The 24,068-nt window shown below is 41.3% G+C and overlaps 1 protein-coding gene across 2 annotated transcripts; it reads left to right on the top strand.

The window, feature by feature from the left end:
* The first annotated feature begins 15,618 nt into the window (after positions 1-15,618).
* Positions 15,619-23,702, top strand: FAM110C (family with sequence similarity 110 member C). Of its 2 annotated transcripts, none has more exons than XM_040495930.1 (2): positions 15,619-16,792; positions 20,995-23,702. In XM_040495930.1, the coding sequence occupies exon 1, from the start codon at positions 15,795-15,797 to the stop codon at positions 16,758-16,760; it is 966 nt and encodes a 321-aa protein (XP_040351864.1). In that variant the 5' UTR covers positions 15,619-15,794; the 3' UTR covers positions 16,761-16,792; positions 20,995-23,702. The 2 variants fall into 2 exon arrangements, with proteins under 2 accessions (XP_040351864.1, XP_040351865.1); XM_040495931.1 differs by lacking the exon at positions 20,995-23,702 and adding an exon at positions 17,408-17,447.
* The last annotated feature ends 366 nt before the right edge of the window (positions 23,703-24,068 follow it).

The raw sequence follows: 24,068 nt of genomic DNA, 5'->3' as shown, positions 1-24,068 counted from the left end.
TGAAGAAGCTTGTTTTCCTGAGAGCTGCAAACCAGAAGAAACATCGCTCTTCAGACCTCCCCACACTTTCCTCACAGGTCACAACAGCAGAGCTGAATAGACCTGAGACATCACCTAGGCTGACCTCCTCATGTCATGAATGGGAAACTGAGCCCAGCAAAAGTTAATCTACTTAAAAGTAGTTGGTTAGAACTGACTTTATAACCAGAGTGAACATATAGGTTATCATTCAAATGAACAGTTTTTTAAAGTAAAGGGACAGGATTAATGACTGTGTGAGAATTACAGGTATAAACTGGGATGCTGGCAGGTAAACAAAGATCTATGGTCCCCCTAACATAAGCAGGTCTTCTGAATCTTACAGCAAGCCTACCCTAACACTGGTTCATGAGAATGATAAGAATTCTTTTGTTTTGTTTCACAAAAGCAGTTTGAAAAAATTATTTTAATGTTTATGCAATTTACTGTAATACATCCTGAATTCATTCTTCATTATCATTACTGTGCTATCATAGCTTTGCATTACCCAAACCAAAACAAACCAAGGCAATTGAGTAATAAGAAATAATTGGCATTTTTCAAATTCCTCAGTGTGAGTAAAAGAAGGCAAGAACCCATTTATCAAAGAATGGAATTTAGTGTTTTTGAAAATTAGAAACTTTATAACTTAGCTCCCTCATTAGGTTCAGGGTTTTGCCATTTTATGCGCGTGGAAACCGATGCTACTTTTTTTAAAGGTTATTTACTGATTTTGAGAGAGAGCACGCATGAGTGGTAGAGGGGCAGAGGGAGGGAGAGAGAATCCCAAGCAGGCTCCACACTGCCAGCACAAAGTCCAATGCAGGGCTCAATCTCAGGAACCATGAGATCATGACCTGAGCTGAAATCGAGATTCAGACACTTAACCCACTGAGACATCCACACACCTCCCAATGTCATGTTTTATGAACAAAAATGTGACTATTGTAATTAAGCTTCTCATCATGGAGTGAAACTAAAACATGAGATCGTGTTTTAATTAAAATCCAAATGATGCACTTTAATGAATGTCCTTAAAGAAGTAGCTGAAAAGATCTTGATATTGATTATACCAGTAATTGGTCAGGAGTATTAAAAACACAAATCGATTCACAAATTACTGTTGGTTACCCACTGAATGCAGATATGCTGCTAGTTTTTAGGGACTCGAATACAGAAAGGGAAGGTTCTGGCCTTGGAAACCCTACATAATGTGATTGGAAAAATATTGCATAAGGTTTAAGAACAATACATCTGACAGTCCCAGGCAGACTATGGTCTCCTTTCAAGTTTCCTGTGTAGAGCTGGATAGGTTTCCTGGGAAGTTTCAGAAGACCAGCAAGAGACATAAAGAGAGAAGAGGAAGCTGGGCTACAGGGGTGTGTGGGAGGAAGCAGAGGCACTTGGGAGAGCTGCAGGGGAATGCATTGCCATTAGCACATTAGCACAGCCCTGTGTCAACTTGAAAGGGCATAGCCAGACCCAGGCAGTGGTTTGGGCCCAGTAGGCCCTGTGCAGGCCTGCATACGAGGTACCATGGCAGTATTTTTTTTTTTTTTTACATTCCTGTGTTACATTTTGAGTGGAAAAAAAAACCTTTAAAACCAATAAAGAGATACGAAAATAACATCTAGTCTTTACTACTGAGTAGTTATTAAACCACTTGCACCAAATAGGTGTAATCTCCTTTTGATCTTTGTGAAATATTTAAAGAAGCTTCCCTGATTTGATCAGCTTCTGGCATTGATGGGTTTTGACCACGGGAGAGCATTTTCAATAATTTTTATTGGACGCTGTGTCTGTAAGAATGGAAACCAGTAGTTTCACTTTAACATAACTTTACACTCTTGACTGAGGATAGTCAGTTTTAAAACAAGTCTGGCCATGGGTAGGTAACAAGGGGCAACTTATGACTCAGTTTCTTACATCTACTTCTCCTAAAGAGCATTCCACAGGCACTTGTGTGTCCCACAATAGAGGATTTTTGCTTCCCTATATGTGGGCAGCTGTACAAGAACAGTACACATGGGCACGGTTCTCTAGACTGCCCGTATCACCACCAATATCAATATTATTTAAAAGGGGAAAAATTAATAAATGATGAATGAATTTTACACTCAATTTTCACTCTTCTTTTTTTTTAATTTTTAATGTTTTTATTTATTTTTGAGAGAGATAGAGGGAGAGAGAGCACGCTAGTGGGGGAGGGGCAGAAAGAGAGGGAGACACAAAATCTGAAGCAGGCTCCAGGCTCTAAGCTGTCAGCAAAGAGCCCGATGCGGGACTTGAACTCACAAACTGTGAGATCATGACCTGAGCCGGAGTCGGACGCTTAACTGACTGAGCCATCCAGGTGCCCCACAAGTTTTATTCTTCTTAAGTAAATAGTAGAAAAAGAAAGAATGAACAATAGATGAGAGTAGCTCCTGGGAATTTGTTAAGTTTCACATGTGCAAGAACTTCCTATGCTCCTTGGCCAGTAACTGTGACCAAATGAAGATGGTAAGATCGAATACTATCTGTGATTTTACCTGTGGGCTTGTTGTAACATAAACTATCAAGATTTCAGTAGTTGGAATTTATCTAAGTTTTCAGGGTTTTTTGTTTTGTTAGTTACTTAGTTTGTTTGTTTGGCTTAATTGCTGCATTTAGAAAGCAACCTGATTTAGGAAACAATTATCTTTCTTTTGGCAACTTTCCAGGTTATCTTCCTTTTACTTTCCAACCACTCGATTTTCACTTTGAAAATGACTCTGCTCATATCTTTCACTTCTTCACCACCTACTCTCTCATTAATTCAGTGTCAGTCAGAATCTATGTCTGTCACTCAACTAAAACCACACCCTGGCAACCCTCCAGCGTCTCATCACCCTTACTTCTCTGTAATGGCTGTCATGGTTGATCACCTCTTCTTGGAATGCCCTCCTTCCTCAGTGCCACACCACCTAAACTCCTCTGAGTCATCTGTAGCCTAGGCTGGTCTCCTGGCCCCAGAACCCCCAACACACACGCGCGCGCGCGCGCACACACACACACACACACACACACACATGCAGTAGTTTGTATTGGTCTTGGTTTGATTTTCTCTCTCTCTCTCATGCACACGTGTACATGCACACACATACACACATGCATACACATTGTCTCTCTTTCTTTTTAAACTCACTTTTGCCTCTGGGCATATCTTCCATTGCCATGGTTCTGTTCATCCAGCTTCTATATTGTATCACCTGCTCAGACATCTCCACTAAGCTTCATGTCCACAACTATATCTGGTTACTGATTGTTTCCATTCGAATGGGCTACTAAAACCTAAACTAAAGATGTCCCAAACTGATCTAATTCTCTTCTCCCTAAATATCCACTCTTCCATATTCGACTTACAAATTTGAGGCCTTTCCATTCTCTGAGTCAAATAGACTAGAACTTCCCAAGTTGTCTTCTTTTTTCCTTCCTTATCCAAGCAGTTGCCAGCCTCTGTAGATTTAGTCATCCCAATATATTTTCTATCCAATCTCCCATTTCTTATGCCACTGTATTAGTCAAGGTTCTCTAGAGAAACAGAACCAATAGGATGTGTATATATAAAGAGATTTATTTTGTGGAATTGGCTTATGTGATTATGGAAAATGGTGAGTCCAAAATCTTCAGGGAAAGTTGTCAGACTGGAGATCCAGGAAAAGCCAATGCTGCAGTTTGAGCCCAAAGGCCATCTGCTGGCAGAATTCTTCCTTGCTATGGTGAGTTCAGTCTTTGTTCTATCTGGGCCTTCAACTGATTGGATGAGGCTCTCCCATATTATTGAGAGCAATCTGCTTTATTCAAAGTCCACTGATTTAAATGTCAATCTCATCCAAAACACCCTCACAGAAATATTCAGACTAATGTTTGACCACATACCTGGGCACTGTGACCCATCCAAGTTGACCTATAAATTTAAGCATCATCTCCACTATCATATCCACCTATCACTGACAGTATCTCATAAAAATTATAATACTCTTGGGGTGCCTGGGTGCCTCAGTAGGTTAAGTGTCTGACTTCAGTTCAGATCATGATCTCATGGTTCTTGAGTTCGAGCCCCACATCGGGCTCTGTGCTGACAGCTCAGAGCCTGGAGCCTGCTTCAGATTCTGCATCTCCCTCTCTCTCTCTTCCCCTCCCCTGCTCATCCTCTGTCTCCCTCTCTCTCAAAAAATGAATAAACATTAAAAATTTTTTAAATAAAAAATAAAAAAAAATTATAATACTCTCCAACTGGCCTTCTGTCTTTTCAATCCCTCACCACTTCAAATCATCCTACCACTGCTCTGTCACTGTTAGTATATCTCTCAGTATAATACTATAAATCTTGCTCACTTTTTTGCTTTTCAAATCACATGCAGACTCTAGTAATACATATCAGGCCCTCCCTGATATTGAGCCAAATAATCTTTCAAGCCTTATCAATAATGCTTTTATTTTATGTGTTGATGTAGCTGACTGGCTATTTCCAGCTGTTGTAGGTTAAAGCCTTGGTCTCTCATGTTTCCCACAGCAGGAAACTTTAACTCCCCAATCTGTTCATGCTGAAATTCTGTTTATAACATCTTAGCTACCAAATTTACAATAATAGCTACACTCCAGTACATTTCTTTAGACACTTGAATTGTCCGTATCACCACCAATATCAACTGCAACGGAAAGAAAAAAGAAGCTAGTAAATGATGCATGGACATTTTATACTAAAGTCATATTCTGAGAGCAACAAACTGTGACAGAGAGTGAGGTTTAAATTTTTTCATGTACCTGAAAATGAACATTGCAGCAGAGTGGAAGCCCGTGTCCCACCTCCCTCCCCAGAGGAAACTTCTAGGGTATATTTGGTGTATACTAGTTGCATATGCAAAATACTGTATTGTTCTCTTTCTTTTTAATTTATTAAGATATCAAAATGTACATAATATTCTGTAATTTCCTTTTCACAAAGCATTGTTTTTCAGATTTATCCAAGTCAATGCATATAAATAAAGTTCATTCATGTTAGCTACTTCGATGTATTCATTGTATAAATACTCAAAATTTATCATTACAGTTCCCTACCAATGGATATTTGGGTTGCTGCCTTTCTTTTTTTCTATTACACATAAATGTGTCATGTTTCCTTATAAGTACGTTTATAATTAGGCAATACACTCAAAATTTCAATTGTTGGGGCACCTGGGTGGCTCAGTCAGCTGAACGTCCTACTTCAACTCAGGTCATGATCTTGCAGTTTGTGGGTTTGAGCCCCGCGTCAGGCTCTGTGCTGACAGCTCGGAACCTGGAGCCTACACCCTGCTTTAGATTCTGTGTCCTTCTGTCTCTGCCCCTCCCCCTCTGGTGTGCTGTCTCTCTCTCTCTCTCTCTCTCTCTCTCTCTCTCTCTCTCTCTCCCTCAAAACTGAATAAACATTTAAAAAAATGTATTTTAATTCAAATTGTTAAGTGGCAGAGTGTTTTCATCTTTAAATTTGCCAGATATTGTGCAATCATTCTCCAAAGTGATTCTGCCAATTTATATTCCAATCAGCAGGTGTATGTGTACATTTCACTATCTGTAAATCAATACTATGGTCAGAATGTTTTAAGATTGGCCAATCACGACAGTGTGAAATATTTCCTTGTTTATAATTTCTGATTATTTGTCAGGTATTTGGATTTTCTCTTCTGTGAGTTGCCTGTTTATATCCTTTGACATATGGCTATTGGAATATTTGTGCTTTCTAATTTGTTAGTAGAGGTTCTTCACATAAAGTGAATTCTAACATTTGTCAATTAGATCTGTTGTACATATCCTCTCCCATTGTGTGTCTTGCCTTTTATTTCATGTTCTTTTGTAATACATAAGTTTTTATAATTGTGATTGTTGGGACTGTGAAATGCCTCTCTTATTATTACTATTATCTATGTCTTATTTAAGTAATCACTTGATAAAAATTTTAAATATTATATTTTTACTTTTACACTTTGGTTCTTTAATCTATCAGAGTTTAATCCACAAACTTTGTGTTTACTGAGAGGAAGAGATAGAGTAATTTTCTATTCATAAAGACAGTTGTCCCTAAACTATTATGAACATTTACCACCCACTAATTTTTATTTTAAAAAAAATTTTAACGTTTATTCATTTTTGAGAGAGAGAGAGAGAGAGACAAAGCGTGAGTCGGGGAGGGGCAGAGACAGAGGGAGACACAGAATCTGAAGCAGGATCCAGGTTCTGAACTGTCAGCACAGAGCCTGACGCGGGGCTCGAACCCACGAACCGTGAGATCATGACCTGAGCCTGAGTTGGACACTTTACCGACTGAGCCACTCAGGTACCCCTATCACCCACGAATTTTAAATGCTCCCTATATTATATCTAATTCAAGACTATTTTTAACTTATGTTTATCTGTCTTTGCAACAATGTCATACTCTATCAATAATAATAGAGTAAGTAATTTTATAACAAGTCTTAAATATCTGTTAGTAAATATCCTGTCCTCCTTGTTTCAATTTTTAAAAATTCTGCTATTTTTGGGCCTTGACTCTTTTTTAAAACTTTAAAGATATATTTTATTTAGGGGCGCCTGGGTGGCTCAGTCCGTTGAGCGACCGACTTCAGCTCAGGTCATGATCTTGTGGTTCTCGAGTTCAAGCTCCGCATCAGGCTCTGTGCTGACAGCTCGGAGCCTGGAGCCTGCTTTGGATTCTGTGTCTCCCTCTCTTTCTGCCCCTCCCCTGCTCACTCTCTCTCTCTCTCTCTCTCTCTCTGTCAAAAATAATAAACATTAAAAAAATTAAAAAAATAAAGATATATTTTATTTAATCCAAAATACACAAAATATCATTTTCTTAATATATAATATAATATTTTTGCTGAATCTTAATTCAGGCTAGCCACATTTCAAGGGCTTAGTAGGTACATGTGGCTAGTGGCTAGCATGCTAGATAGTGCATTGGACCTTTATTCTTGCAAATGATTTTTTGAGTTGCCAAGTTCTATGAAAAAAAGTTGGGATTTTATTTCCAATTGCATTGTTTTTTTTTTTTATTTCAGAGATAATCTACATTTTTATATTATTAGCCATCCATCTATGAGCAAGTTGTGTCTTTGTTCATTTAGATCTTCATTTATATCCTTAAAAATATTTTGTAGTATTCCACATCCAGGTTTTGTGTATTTTTGAGCTACCTCACCAGATTCCTTGGAATATACTAAGGTATATACCTTGGTTTTTTTTAGTTTTATCTCTTGAATATTTTTCTCTACTATATTTTCAAGTTGGTTGTTGTATATCATGTATATGAGTACTGTTAGATTTTTATATGTTGATCTTATGTCCAACAATATTGCTTAAGTGTCTTGTTTGTTCTAATAATTCTTTTTTTTTCTTTTTTTAAACCATAATTTATTGTCAAGTTGGCTAACATATAGTGTGTAAAGCGAGCTCTTGGTTTTGGGGATACATTCCCGTGGCTCATTGCTTACATACAACACCCAGTGCTCATCCCAACAAGTGCCCTCCTCAATGCCCATCCCCCATTTCCCCCTCTCCCCACCCCCCATCCACCCCTCAGTTTGTTCTCTGTACTTAACAGTCTTTCATGGTTTGCCTCCTTCCCTCTCTGTTTGTAACTATTTTTCCCTTCGCTTCCCCTGTGGTCGTTGGTTAAGTTTCTCAAGTTCCACATAGGAGTGAAAACATATTATCTGTCTTTCTCTGACTGACTTATTTCACTTAGCATAATATCTTCCAGGTCCATCCATGTGGCTGCAAATGGCATGATTTTATTCTTTCTCTGAATCTAGTCTGGAGGTAGGAAGGAACCAGGGAAAGTGGTTTTTAATACATCATTTGCCACCCTAAATCAGCTTTGTTGTTTTTGAACTGAGCTCATTCCACTTCCTCCAAAATCACTCCTTTATCCAAGGCTAAGCTGCTTATTCCTGGATGCCAGGAAATATGTTGCTGAATCTCTCTCTCTCTCTCTCTCTCTCTCTCTCTCTCTCATGTCATCTCCTTCTTCTGAAGTATTGAGCAGAGGACAACTTTGATGCTCCTAAGTAGGAAAAGCAAATACTCTTGTTAATGTTTTAAAATATTACTATGTTATATGTAGTTAAATGCGATGCATTTGCTATAAAACATACAATCAAGAGTAATAGGCATATTACAAATGGATATGTTTCCAAAGTCCATTTTGTAAATAAATTTAAAAGAACTCCAAATATACCTTTTCATTGTAATAAAATAAAATTATAACATAAAAATGTTATAAACGGTAATTTAATGGATAATCCATCACAACCATTATTTAGCTCATAAAGTAGCTGAAATAGTGTCCAAATAGAACTATTGTAGTAACCGTCACTTGATGTTGACAGAATAGTTTCAGCTACTTTGCTAGTAATAGCACTGTAGCCATTATTAAGTAATATGATGTCCAGTAATTTGTCTGTAGGGAAAATGCTTCACTACAGCTGGAAGGGTGTGCTTTTCCTATCCTCCTAACTTAGTCTCAGAATAGAACAAGCTAATGATTTTTTTTTAATATTTGTTTAGTTTTTGGAGGGGGAGCACAAGCGGGGGAGGGGCAGAGAGAGGGGGACAGAGGATCCAAAACAGGCTCTGTGCTGACAGGCTGACAGCAGCCCCGATGTGGGGCTGGAACTCAGAAACCACGAGATCATGACCTGAGCCTAAGTCGGGTGCTTAGCCAAATGAATCATCCAGGGGCCGGCTGGATCATGTAATGATTTTTAAGTTAGGTGTTATATGTCAGGGAGCTTCAATAATTAATCATAACAGAGAACAAAATGCCATGATAAATAAGTGTGCATATCTCCTAATTACTCATATATTGAAGAAAACAAGCTTAATTAGGAGGGGATGAATGGGCATAGGAGCACCTGTAGACATTCAGAGAGTGACTTACGGACATCTTTAACAGAACCTTACTACTGTACCAATAATATGTTTAAAAGATTTATTTATTTAGTCATTCAAAATTATTAAGCAACTTGGGTTAACCTATGCACAAAATTTAGCTAAGTGTCCTACAATAGAAGCTTAGGTTCAAAGAACACTCTCTATTTTCCAAAGTCCTTTCTATAGATGCTACTTAATTTGAATTTTATAAAATTCAAATAAAAGAGGAAAGGAGATATTATTATCCCATTTTAGTGGTGAGGAATCTGAGACTCAGTTTAACTGATGTGAACACCTTCATTCAGTTATGTGTGGAAATACCCAGGATTCAGATCTAAGCTTCATAATTTTAACTCCAAAGTTCTTTCCATCGAAATATATATTAATGTTTATTTATTTTTGAGAGAGAGAGCATGAGCAGGAAATGGGCAGAGAGAGAGGGAGACAGAGATTTGAAGTGGGCTGTGTTGGCAGCAGAGAGCCCAACGCAGGGCTTGAACTCACTCACAAGCCCCAAGATCATGACCTGGGCTGAAGTGGACGTTTAACAGATTGAGCCACCCAGGCGTCCCTGAGCCATATATATGTATATGTTAAACACACAGCTCATTTTATACACACATTCACACATGCATGTGTATGTACACGTATTAAAAACAGCAGATGATTCCCTTAATTTTTATCTGGACCATCATGTATTATAAAGCATTAGCCACATTACTACTCTCCACATGCATTTATAAAGTATTTCATTTATTTATTTTTTTTTTACTTTAATTTCAAATTAAAGAATATTCTTCATAGGACTTTTACGAATTTACTGTCAATGGGTGATAAATATTGCATAAAATCGATGGGAATCAAAATGCTTTGGATTACTATTATTTTGCAGTTTTAAATGACTGATAAACTCCACGTGTAATCTCCATGTTCTTCTTAGCTCATTAACTGAGCAAGGAGTACATATTACCAAACCTGATTCAAATAATAAACTTTAAAAAGATATGTAACCTTCTATTAAGAAATTCATTGCTATGGTGCTATTTTAATCAAACAAATACTTTATAACCATTATGTGAACATATGTTATAGCTAGAGTCTATTGTCACAGGAAAGGTGAATGAGCACATCGATGGTTTTTCTATTTGTGTATTCAATCTGAAGGTAATTAACTAATATGTTTCAGAGCAATTGTGGTTATTTGTAAATGAATGTGTTCATAACTAGTATTTTGCTTTAAAATCTTTAGTCATAACATTATAGTTCAGTGGTATTAAATACATTCACGTTGTTGTGCTCCATCACCACCAACCATCCCCATAACTTTTCATCTCATAAACAGAAACTCTGTCCCCGTTAAACAATAATTCCCCATTCTCCCCTTTTCCTAGCTTCTGGAAACCACTATTATACTTTCTGTCTTTATAATTTTGACTACTCTAAGTTCTTCACATAAGTGGAATCATATGGTGTTTGTCTTTTTGTGACTGGCTTATTTCACTTAGCATAATGTGAAGGTCCATCCATGTTGCAGCATGTTGTAGAGCTTTCTTCCTTTTAAGGCTGAACAATATTCCATTGTATGGATATAGTATATGTTGTTTACCCATTCATCCTTTGATAGATACGTGGGTGCTTCCATACTTTAGCTATTGTGAATAAGGCTGCTATGAACATGGGTGTACAAATGTCTGTCTGAGGCCTTGCTTTCAATGTGTTGGGTGTATAACCAGAAGTGGAATTGCTAGATCATAAAGCAATTCTATTTTAATTTTTTTGGTGACCCACCATGCTGTTTTCCATAGTATGATAACATTTTACATTCCCACCACAAGTGCACAGGGATCCCCATTTCTCCAATTCCTCATCAGCACTCGTTGTTTTCTTCCTTTTTAAAAATATTAGCCATACTAATGGCTGTGGGGTGATATTTGCATTTACATAATGATTTCTGACGTTGAGCATCTTTTCATGTGTTTATTGGCCATTTTTATAATCTTTCCTGGAGAAATGTGAACTCAAGTCCTTTTCCCACTTTTGAATTGTTTTTTTTGTTTTCTTCTGTGTGTGTGTGTGTGTGTGTGCACACACGTATTATTGAGTTGTAGGATTTCTCTATATATTCTGGATATTAGTCCCTTATTTGATATATGGTTGGCAAATATTTTACGTCATTCTATGGGTTGCTGTTTTACTCTTGTTGATAGTGTCTTTTGATGCATAAAATTTTTAAATTTTTATGAAGTCCAGTTTGCTTATTTTCCTTTCGTTACCTATGGCTTTGGCATCAAACGCAAGAAATCATTGCTAAATCTAATGTCATGAAGATTTTGTTTATGTTTTTTTTAAGAGTTTTATTGTTTTCGGTTTACATGTAGGTTTCTTGATCCATTTTGAGTTAATTTGTGTATGTGAAGTTAGGTAAAAGTTCAACTTCATTTTTTTGCATGTGGATATCAAGTTTTCCCAGCACCATTGTTGAAAAACCTTTACTTTCCCTCATTAAATGGTCTTGGCCCCCTTGTTGATATCATTGGACTATATATATCAGAGTGTATTTTTGGGCTGTCTATTCTATTCCATTGGTTTTCATGGCAATACCATACTCTTGAAATCAGATGTGTGAGTCCTCCAGTTTTATTCTTCTTTATTAAGATTTGGCTATTTGAAGTCTCTTGGGATTCCATATGAATTTTAGGATTGGCTTTTCTATTTCTGAAAAAATGTTATTGGAACTTTTATAGGCATTATATTGAATCTGTAGATTGCTTTGGGTAGTATCGACGTTTTAACAATATTGGGGTTATTTTTAGTTACTCTTTTTATTTATTTACATTTATTTATTATTATTATTTTCTTATATTTTTTTTTGGAGAGAGAGAGAGAGAGAGAAAGAACAAGTGGGGAAGGGCTAGGGAGAAGGAGAGACAGAATCCAAAGCAGACTCTGCACCATCATCACAGAACCTGATGTGGGAACTCACAAAGTGTGAGATCATGACCTGAGCAGAGATTAAGAATTGGATGCTTAACTGACTGAGCCATCCAGGCTCCCCCAACAAGATTGTTTTCTATTCCATGATATATGTTTCCATTTATTAATGTAGTTTTTCATTTCTTCATGGAATGTAGTTTTCATTGTACAAGACTTTAACCTCCTTGTTCAATTCTGAAGTATTTTGATTTTTTGATGATATTATAAATACAATTGTTTTTGTAATTTTCTTCTCAGATTGTTTATTGTTAGTGTATAAAAATGAACTTGATTTTTATATATTGACTTTCTATCTTACTACTTTGCTGAATTCAACTTTTCATTCTGTGTGTGTATGTGTGTGTGTGTGTGTGTGTAATTTTTATGGTTTCCTGTGTATAAGATCATATCATCTGCAAACAGAGAAAATTTTACTTCTTTTGCAGTTTGGATGTTTTTGATCTCTTTTTCTTGCCTAATTGCTCTGGTAGAACCTCCAGTACTATGATGAATAGAAATAGTAAAAGCAAGAATCCCTGACTTGTTACTGGTCTTAGAGAAAAAAAAATCAATCTCTCATCATTGAATATGATATTCATTGTGGGTTTTTCACAAATGGCTTTTATTATGTTGAGATAGCTTCCTTCTATTCCTAGTTTATTGAGTGTTTTTATCATGAAAGTGTATTGACTTTTGTCAAATGCTTTTTCTGCATCAATTGAGATGATCATGTGTTTTTTCCCTTCATTCTGTGGATGTGGCACGTTATTTTGATGGAATTTCATATGTTAAACCATCCTTGCATTCCAAGAATAAATTCCACTTGGTTATGGTGTATACTTTTTTCAATATTGTGTTGAATTCTGTTCACTAGTATTTTGTTGAGGATTTTTGCATTGATGTTCATAGGGATATTGATCTGTAGCATTCTTGCAGTGTCTGTGTCTGGCTTTGGTATCATGGTAATCAGGCCTTATAGAGTGAGTTAAGAAGTGTTCCCTCATCTTCAGTTTTTGGGGAAAAGCTAAGAAGGATTGGTATTAGTTCTTTAAATATTTGATCAATGACATCATCAGGTCCAGGACTTTTCTTTTTCGGGAGATGTTTGATTATTGATTCAATCTCTTTACTAGTTATAGATCTATTCAGATATTCCATTTCTTCCTGATGTAGTCTCAGGAGGCTTCGTTTCTAGAAACTTATCTAAGACTGCTACTATATTTGTAATATTTAAAAAATCACATATATCATGCTAATTGCCTACTCCATAAAATATCCTGCAGAAGTATGATTGTAAATGGTTCCACAATACTACCGCATGGGAGTGTCACACATTACCTTCCTCTTGTTGTTGAATGTAGGTTGACTTCAACTATTTCTCTGCAATTAAAATCCACATACTGTGTGTGCATCTCTTCTATGTTCCTTGGGATAAATTTCCAGCAGTAGAGTTTGTAGATCATTGGGTCCGTAAGCACTTTTTCCTTCTGTGACCAAGTCTTTTGAGGTGATACCAACAATTGCTTCTCGGCTAAGCTCTCGGCTTCTTTTGGCTAAGATCAAGTGAGGTGATACCAGGAAGGAAGTTAGGCTTCAAGTTTAAGCTACCAGTTGAGCAACAACGACACTTTATTTAGACAATTTTCTTCTTATTATCTTACTATTCCAATTCTATTTTCCCAATAAATTATCTGTTTAATAAGTGGAGAATTATGCATAAAAATGTAATTAGTTTTGTCCCATAGCAATGTCTTAAATAAAACTTTATTTATAGTAATTTTACTTTTATTCTTAATAGGTTCAGTACTCATACGTGAATTAACTAACTATATTTAAAACTTGATAAACACTGACTAACTTATAACCATCATCACCAAAATAATAAATTTAACATTTGGTGAAAATTTGCTCTGTACCAGACATAGTGCCAAGCTCTTTATGTACATAATCTCATTGAGTTAACAAAAGCCCTAGCAAAGTGGATATAATGAGTTCTGATTTACAGATGAGGAACCAGAGGGCCCGAGAGGACCAACCTTATAGCCTCAAATTAGACAAGGTAGTCACTTTGGACTAAGCAATTAAACACAGGTTTGTTTTGTTTTGTTTTGTTTTGTTGTTTTCCCTCTGAGTGACAAGAGACCATGCTGCCTAAGCAGACAAAAGGCTGGATTTGGGGCTCGCACCAGCTCTCTCCACCAAGCAGGAGTATCACACTGTAGTCACAATGTGTCTACACAATTGCCCTCTCCAAGCCTCTCTCTTACTCTATCCCTCCCCACCCCCCTTACCTAGTATATCAGTCTTCTTTTCCCACGAGTATAACATTTTCCCAGGATACTATCTGGTTAGTCTGTTTCTCAGGAGACCTGATTTCTTGTTGGGCTTCTATCCCTGACTATGGGATTTAGCCTCACAGGGATTTAAGGTCTATGGACCCATTTGGCACAACCCAGCTGCAGTTCTCCAATCATCAGGGCATGGTGGTCAGTCGGTGCTGCAACTGCTGACCCATTACCAGCCCCTTATGGTGTCCACTGGGACTCAAGAGGTGAAACAAAATCTGCCCCAGACCTTAGGAACCCTCCTGTCCGCCATTCACGGGCTGCTGCGTTACACTCATCCTCAACTTCGAAAGGTCAGCGTATCTTGGAGGTGGCTTTAACATAAGAGATAACGTGGACATTTCACTCGTCCAGCTGATATTTCTTGTCCTTTGTCCAACTTTTGGAACTATTTCCTCTTACACTTTTAGCATTCCTAAGCGGATCCACTGCCCTGGTGACCAGTTTCCCCGTTGCCTCGGTTACAGTAAAAACAGCAGTTATTTGGTACTTTGTCAGGTTTTTTTCCAACTCCTTGGAGCCTTGCCTCTGCCACCAGCCTGCTATTTTCCCGAGTCTCCGCACCCGGTGGTCTGGCCACCGGGGTTCGACCCATGGCAGGCCAGTGACCAAGTCTGGTCTCCATTCAGGTCCCTGCTGTGCGTCCACATTCTTTTTACCTAACACATACACTAACCCTGTCCTGCGATTCGTCTTCTTTCTTTTTATATGCGTCTCCTTTCTGATAAAAGTACGTGCTCAGGAGTAGAGCTTAGAAAATTAAGCAAAGTTGTTTCGAAACACGCAGAGGTCACTTTAAGAATTCAAAGGATGTAGGACACCTGCCCAGGGGTGGGGGCAGCCTGGTCCCTCTGCCTTCCCCCCACGCCAGAAATGGCAGCAGCCAGCGGTGACCTAAGGCAGCCTTGGCAGGGAGGAGGCTGCTGATATCTGGGGCTGAACAAACTCGGTTGCCCCCGGCTCCTCCGCCCTGGGAGACAGCCTAGACTTTCCCGCACCCTACAGTCTCTTCTAGGTGCGCAGCCCACCAGATGCAGTCGGCCCCGCAGCCCTCCGGTGATTGGCTGTGCAGGGCGAGGTGCTGCTGAAGACCTGGCTCGCCTACCCAGCGGGGGGAGAGGGGCGGGGCCGGCGGGAGGTGAAGGGCGGGCTCCCGAGGTCAGTGAGGGGCGGGGCCCGGCGGGAGGTGAGGGGCGGGGTCCGGAGGGAAGTGAGGGGCGGGGCCCGGCGAGGGGCGGAGCTGCAAGCCTAGCTGCCGGGTGGGGAGGAGGTGGGGGCTGGCGGGGCGGAGCGGAGCCTGGGGGCGGGGCCGACGGGGCGGGGCGGGGCGGGGCGGGGCGGGGCGGGGCCGGCGCCGCTCGCCCACAGGTGTGGACTCGGGTTAGTTCAGACCCTGGACCTGGGCAGGCTGGTGGTTGGGCGCCATTCTCCGCCCGGCGCGGATTTAGGAGTTGGCCCGAGACGCCCGGGAGCCGCAGGCGGAGGGGTGTCCGCGGGGCGCCGAGCACCAGCACAGTCCGGAGGATGCGTGCCCTGCCAGCTTCGGACGCGTCCCAGAATGAGCGGAGGCGGACCGGGGTCCCCGAGGCCCCCCGGGCGCGGGACGCGGCGGTGCCCGCACGCAAGAGCGCGGTGGAGAGGCTGGCGGCCGACCGCGCCAAGTACGTACGGGGCCCGCCCGGAGGCGGCCCGGGCCCTGCTCCCGAGGGAAGCAGTACCAGGACGAGCGAAGGGCCTGCGGGCGACCCTCGGCCCCCGGCCCGCGTCCCCGGTGCCGTGGCGCGCAGGGCCATTGCGCGGAAGCCTCTGAGGCCTGACTCGCTGGTCATCTACCGGCAGAAATGCGACTTCGTCCGGGGACAGGGCGCCCACAGCTCCATGGGGGGCCTGGTGAGGAAGCTCTTCCAGGGGCCGGGCAGGGACAAGACGCCGCTGCCTCCGGAGACGACCCGCGTGGGAGGGGAGGTCAGGGCCGGGCCCGAGGGGGCTGTCCAGCCCGAGCCCGGCTCCACGGCGGCCTCCGCGGCCCCCGGCGTTCCCTCGCCCCCGGCGTCCCCCGCGCCCTCTGGGACGCCCAGCAGAGTCCGGGCTGCGCCCCGGGGCCCGGAGCTGCGCGGGGCCAGGCGCGGGGGGCTGCAGCGCTCGCAGTCGGACCTCAGCTCCCGCTGCTCCGCGTCCTTGGCGGAATTTGACACCTTCTTCCAGTTCTGCGGCCTGGAGCCCGAGGTGGTGGAGGCGCTCGGGAGGGAGAACTTCTCGGCGGGGTCGGACCGCGTCACCCTCAAGGTTCGAAGCGTGAGCGTCGCCACCTCAGACAGCGGCTTCTCCCGGCACAGCGGCGGCGAAGAGGGGCTACAGGAGGAGGAGCTGACCGAGCAGGTGCCCAGTACCACGTCGGTCGTCGACAGGAACGCCCGCATCATCAAGTGGCTGTACACCTGTAAGAAAGCCCGGGAGACGCCCGGCCAGGGGCTGCAGGGCCCGGCGTGACAGCTCGCGCTCTGGGGAGACTTGGACCCAAGGTGTGCAACCCTAAAGCCCGGAGGAATGTCTGTGAGGGTTGGTGGGGTTGGCCGAGTTGGATGGAGCCAGTTCTCTAACGCTGCACGGGACCCTAGATACTGAGACACGGAGGTTCGTGCCTCCAAGGGACTGCCGCTGAAGAGCGGAAGAGCCACCAACCCAGGTCCCCTGCAGACCCAGCACCCTTTCTTTTGAGTGTTTTGCTTCTGACTCCCTGGAATGGTAATTCTGATAAGAGGAGAAATTAGAGTTATGAAATGCTCAGTCAGAGAGCGATTATTTCCTGTGTTGACAACAGCCCGAGAGCGCTAGGGTCTGTGGGAATTGAACTGCAGGCACCCCGAGGTTGCATCAGAGCTTACTGGTCCACCTGCAACCCTAGGGTGGGACTGCCAACTCCCCTCCAGCAGAAAGAAAGTCTCTGTGTGTGCATGGTCCTGGAGGCCTTCGTGGAGCGTGTCAGACAGGGAGGACTCTACAGGATCTTACCAGGTTGGCATTCAGTTACCTGCCAAGGTCTCCCTTTGGCTAAATTTTGTTTGCTTTGAGAACTTTCTTTTTTTTTTTTTTAATTTTTTTTTTTTTTTTTTTACATTTATTTACTTTTTTGATAGAGAGAGCACAAGTGGAGGAGGGGCAGAGAGAGAAGGAGACACAGAATCGGAAGCAGGCTCCAGGCTCTGAACTGACAGCACAGAGCCGGATGCGGGGCTTGAACTCACAAACCGTGAGATCATGACCTGAGCCGAAGTCGGACGCTTAACCAACTGAGCTACCCAGGCGCCCCTGTTTTGAGAACTTTCTAAGGAGGGTCTTAGTTCACAAGAAGGGACATCAGTTTGTTGAACTGGACCCAGTTATAACTGGGTGTCTTTGAAATCCACACAGCTGTGATTATTTGTTTATTTGCCTTTTATGATCATATGGGAGATAAATTTCTTGCCCTTGGACACCAGTAGTACAGGGTTGTTCTCAAGTTATTTTTCACTGAGGAACTAAGGAATGTTTATCCTTATGACACCTACTCTTCCTTCCAGGCACATATGGTGAGGGCATTTTGGGGGTAGTGAAGGGAGAAGAGAAGGTATCTTTTCAGGGTTCTCTTTAAGAACCAAGAATTTAAACATTGCACTGTATTTTTTTCTCTTACCCTTCAATGACAACTTGCTATCGATTTTTTTTTTTAAAAAATCATGAGATGGAAGTTTTTTGTCTGCCCTTGATATAAACTAAGTGAAGACACAGTGTCAGTCTTCAGAATGGTGGGGAGGCCACTAGAAGACATGTTTATGGACTGAAGAAGGGCATAACTTCCCTGAGTAGCCATGGCCTCAGCACAGACGTGAAAATTAACAAGGAGAAATAGATAGGACTCAGAAGAATTGTGACTTAAGTTTTTCCACATAAGTTATTGAATGTGATTGAATATATAGACAGAATGTAAATTAAAAAATAGAAGAACAACACATTGTATTTTTCACAAATTATCTTCTGGAACTGAGGTGAATACGTTCCCGTGAAGCTGCCATGAACACGTTGGTGTCGAGGAGGAGAGTGGTAGGGACTGGCATGGTTCGTTCCAGAGGGACATGGTTAGTGGACAGAGCACTAAATGGGGGAATTGGGAGGTGTCTTCCCCTAGAATTACTCCTATGCCTTAGCCTTCTGTTGTCCATAAAAGGAAGGCAGATAGGCAGATAATTTCCAACCTCTCTACTTTTTTGATTCTGTATGGTTAATAGTCTGTGTATCTGTGTTTCATGGTTGGAACCTAGAAAAGGAAAACAAAACCATGATCTATTGGAGTATGTAAAAAGTAAATGTATAAATAAGTTCCCTCCAGCTTGCCATAGCACACAAAGAGTAGATAGAATTGGGGGTATAAATAGTGCTGAGGTAACAAGATGATGCACAAACAAAACAAAACAAAATAAAACCTGACACAGTAAAGATCAACACACTCCATTCTGTTTTTTTTAATTAATTTTTTTTTACATTTATTCATTTTTGAGAGACAGAGAGCACAAGTGGGGGAGGGGCAGAGAGAGAGGGAGACACAGAATTCAAACCAGGCTCCAGGCTCCCAGCTGTCAGCACAGAGCCTGACGCAGGGCTCGGACCCACGAACCGTGAGATTGTGACCTGAGCTGAAATCGGACGCTTAACCAACTGAGCCCCCCAGGCACCCCAACAGACTCCATTCTTATCCTTCCCAACCCAGATGCACCCTCACGCCCAATCTCCAATGTCAAAGCAGTGGCCTTGAAAGAGAGTTTAGGAATCCATCTGTGAAGTGACTTTTTGAAGCCCCTTTTAGGTTTAAGCCTATGAAAAATGGAAGAAGCTGGATTAGCTTGTGAAAACATTCACTTTTATGACAAAGAAAAGTAGTTGAGGCAAGATGAAAAGTGACAGAAGGTTTAGGAAACTGGCAGGGTGACTCCATGCAGGAGAGGAGTGGTTTTCCCTTTCCCTTAATCTTACTGGTTCAAGTGGGAAACTGTCATCTTCCTTCTGAGCTGTTTGCTTTTGCTCAGAGAAGGGAGATGGGTGTGACCAAGTGACTGCCCGCCATTCTGTATGTCACTGACAATCACCAGCACTGAAAGATATGCTTCACAAATTTGCTCCCTTAAAACCGTAGTTCGCATTCTTTGAAACTTCATTGCAGGAGACCCAAAGTCTGGCTGCTTGGGTGATCCTGGAGGAAGTGAGTCCCCTGGGCTTTGTTCAACTCACTGGGACTGTGCAAATTCTGTGCATGACTGCAGCCCCTCAACTCAGCACCTCCAGATGTTGGTCTCTTCAGAGGAGAGCCAGCAGAGAGAGAGAGGACCCAAAGCACAGAGTGTGGCAGCCACTATCCCCCTCTGCGAGAGTCATCTGACAGCTTGAACAAAAAGGGTCTTCACAGGCTTACTTGTCTGATGCTAATTTCTTGACTTCTGGAAGCTGTGGAAGCAATAATGCAAGCTATAGTTTTTCTCTAGTTTATCAGGATATTTGTGTGGGAATCCATATGGATTCATTTTAGGATTTCATGAAAAATTCAGAAAATCTGAGATGAACAAAGGTATTCTTTCTAAATGAGAAGGAAAACAAATATATTTTATATAGTAGCCTTTGTCCTTTGATAAATAGAGATAAATTAAAATAAAAATATCCCATCACAAATTAAATAAGAAGCTCATAAGTTTGTTACCCAATAGAGTAAAAATGCTTACTTTTCAAAGTTGAAAATATCAGAACTGGAGAATAACTTACAGAATCTACATGCAGTCCCACTGGGGATCTGTGAGCAGTAGTTATACATGGGTAGTTCGGGCATTCTGTTTCCCAGTGTGTAATTCATGAGCGTTGCTTTTCATCTGCTGGTGTTTAGTCATCTTCCTGTCCTTCAAGTCAGCACAATGGTAGGGCTGCCAAGAGTTAGGTCTCTCTGGTTTTCTGTCTTTCTCATAGAATATAAAAGATACTGATGTCAGTATTGCTGTAAAAGAATGGCACTCTGTTCTTTGGGCTAATTAGGGATAAACATTGTTCATTTTCAAGGCAAAAAGCTCAGATGTTCTCACACTTCTCTTACAAGTGTGAGGAGGAGCAGCAGAAGCCCACTGAGAGCTGGTAGGGTAGAACTGTGTGTCCTCCTTTGCAAAGATGCCCTAGGGGTAGAGCAAGCTGGGACCAGCCTTTCCGTTCTTTTCTTTTTTGACCCGGGAAGCTCTCCAGTCACCATCTGAGACTGGGTTTTAGGTGAACAAGTGGCTCGAGTAGCTAGAAGGCCACCCCTTTCTGTCTTCAGGCCAGCCCCTGGGCCTTTCAGAGAGCTTTGTGTGTGAAAAGGGCAAATCTCCCAGTCTTCACGTATTTATTTGGACTGCCTGCCTTCTTTTCAGTTTGTTGTCAACCTCTGTGATGATTAGCACTGGCCTGACCAACATTAAAGATAACTTTTCTAGTTGGAGGCAAACAGAAATTTGAAAAGTCTATAAAAAGGCTTGAGGGGAATGACTGTTTGTTCTCACAGAAACCAGATGATAGCTGCCTCTGCTAAGGCTACCAACTTCTTTTCACAATTGAAAATACTGAAGATACAACAAAACCAAAGACTAAGGGACCCAACTTTGTAGTATAATTTTGGCTTTACAACTTTTGCCTGGACTGTCTGGTGTTGATTCACTGCCTTTTCCTTACTCCTCAGGAAGCAAGGCTTCCCGACTGTGGGGGCTCCTTGAAGTATGTCATGGATGACTGGGGACCCAGGGCCATCCTCACTGCCACAGGATTTGTCCAATGCACCCAGGTGGCCACGTGATTGCTGTTTTCTCAGGAGTAAAGCATCCCATTGAAGAAGCTTACATAATTCAGAAGGTTTGAAATGCTATGGAGAAGAAGGGAACCTGGAACTTGGAAATCAGCTGAGCTGTAGCTGTGAAGACACAGCTGAAGCTCTGGGAAATATTTTCTTGCTTGAGGTAGACCTATCCTTGCTTCCAGAGGGCAGCAGAGGAGGGGAAAACTGCTTGGAAATATTTTCAGGGGCATCTTTTTGCCTTGCTTGTTGACAAAGAGGTACCATGATGAATTTTAATGATATCTAAATTGATTTTAAAAAGAAAAAAAGGCAAAGAGTATGAAAACCAAGCATGAATATTGTAGTATTTACTGCCTTCAATCAGATTGGACTGTTTGGCACCAATTAAATCAAAATTCTGTGATCATGAGAAGGTACATTCTACTTAAACACTGTGGCTAACCAAGAGCAAACCCACACTCACATACTCACACTTACACCTCCATTTTATGAGCATCATGGCCACTTAATCTGCAAAAAGCACTTTTAAAATAAGTTGAGGACTACAAGGTCATTTTAGTGATGCCACTCCTATTGGGTCACAGACATGTGGATGTGCCATTAAAAGAGAAGTTAGAGTTGATACCACTAAAACCCCTGGTTTTGATGGCTGGCAGGAGAATTGAGAACTTCCTTTCCTCACATCCACAGCAACCTGCCTCCTTTGCACCATGTAGAGCATGCCTCCACGGGGCTCTGGTTCCCAACTGTCCAAAGCAGAGAGCCATGGATTACGTGGAACACACCATGCCCATATGCCTAATTCCCACCTCCATGGATCACACACATCCCAGATATGGCACCAGCTTACCTTCTCTGCAAGGGATGTGTTTGAGACCAGGGGCAGGCTCTGGGCTGCTGGCAGACTCCAGGATCAGAATGCTGTCAGTAGGGAATTACTGTGACCCTAACCCATTCCTGACAGCCAGGCTGCATATATTTTATATTTAGAGGCTTTGGAGATAAATTTTATATCAATGATGACAACCCAAAGAAAATTTGTAACCCAGTTGACTCTTTTGAAGCTTATTGTGTTTTAACAAAATCTGTCTCTTCAGGAACAAGTTATGGAGAACAATATGGAGGGGAGAAAAATGGGCTTCTCAATGGTAGAACATTTTATAAACCAATACATTTTGATATGTTCATGTACTTGTTTAATATTGTGTTCTAGTTTTGTAACTTTTACTGTGAGAGTTTGTCTTAGAGCTACTTACTATTTATTTTTACCATTATTGGTCTCCAAATAGTTTTCCTTAATATCATATGGTTTTAATTTTTATCGTACAGCTTTAAATCATTTTCTCCTTGGTATTGTTTTTGTGTATGTTGTTTCATTCAATATTCAACTTCTGACTGTAAACAGAGTACTCACTACTCTATAAAGTACTCAGTACTGTAGTGATATGTTTTCAGATAAATCCCACATATGCATTTTTGGAGGCTCTGTTGGCCCATGGATGTATCTTTCTCATTGTAGACTATTTAAAGACAACAGTTCCATGCTTTAAGAATTTTCTCTCAACTGTTCCTCTAAAAAGCCTGCTACTTTGCTGTTGAATGGATTGTGGTTTAAAAAGATAATGTCAAAGATGAGAGGAGGTTTTTTTAAAAGGCTCTTTACATATGCTCAGCTCCCTTATTTGCAGATGTTTCATTAATTGTACATGTCAGTGCTTCAAGTAAAACTGTTCTGTGCCTTTCTTCTGTCAGGATGAACTGAAACCTCAATCATATTTACCTTAGATAAGAATGGCACAGACCCACCAGACCCACATAAACAAATTGGTTGTATTTAAAAGCGCCAAGATCTTCCAGAAGCATCTATGCTTCTGTGGAGGTACTGGGAAGGATTCAGCCCTGAGCTAATTCAGAAGCAGATCTCGGAGGTGGGAGTGGAGAAGAGGAACAGCATGTCTCCAGGCTCCAAAAGGGGCCATTGAGGGTCTGTCTCCTCCATTCAGGTTCATACCTTAGTGTCAGGTTCCAGGTGTGCGGGAGGGGAGAAGTCCCTTCTTAACCCTGAATTACCCCGGTCTGCTAGGAGACTTTGAGAAAATCAAATTTGAAACTCAGTCTGAATGCAAAGCTTGTAATTGCTTCTCACAAGGATAACAATAATTACTAACGCAAAATAGTTTCATCTGTTCATGAAAGAATAACATGTAAAATAATATGATTAAACACAGTGAAAACAAATAATTCTTGATAAGCAAGGAAAATAGCTTGACAGTATCCTTTTCACTAATATACGGGTATAGATTAACAGTGCCCCTGACTGAAAGGTACTTATGTAACTGTAAAGTTTCCTCATATACGGTTTTTAAACTACTGGTCACTGACACTGACATAAAAAGAAGGCTTTATTAAACATTGCCCTTTTCAGTAGGTTCAAAGTTCAATGCCATGGTTACAGTTGGTGATACCATAAAACATCAGGCCCAGGTGATTGTTATGGTGGTTTTTAAAGAGATTTTTCTACACACTACCTGCAGCTAGAGTGCAATATTATATATTCTGTATTAAAGAAATAAAGTATTTTTTATCATTTCTTACTCTTTATGAATCTGTGCAGCGTAAGGACACTGAAGCCAGAGTGTGCATATTGTAATCACTCCTGTCTTTTGTGTCTCCGTTTTCCCCTAATATGAGATTATCAGCAAAAATGAGGAAGTCTTATAGGCAAGTCAGATGGCGTGGAAGTCTCTGGCTCTCTCTGGAAGTGGAAGGCAGTATAAACAGTTCTGAATATTCAGCATGTTGTTTTTCTTTGTTTCATCAGTCTTTTGCTTTAAAATATTTTCACTCATGTTTTATTAATGTCAATATTGGAAAATGGGCACAAAGATAAAAAGAAAGTACAGTTTGTAACCTTTCACGTTAGTGAACGCATTAGGGAAGGCAACCTCTACAAATACCAA

This window comes from Herpailurus yagouaroundi, unplaced genomic scaffold, assembly GCF_014898765.1.
Source record: "Herpailurus yagouaroundi ecotype Mexico unplaced genomic scaffold, PumYag 188, whole genome shotgun sequence".
NCBI lineage: Eukaryota > Metazoa > Chordata > Mammalia > Carnivora > Felidae > Herpailurus > Herpailurus yagouaroundi.
Note: the sequence above shows the minus strand (reverse complement) of the source record. Positions and strands in the feature narration are given on the sequence as shown.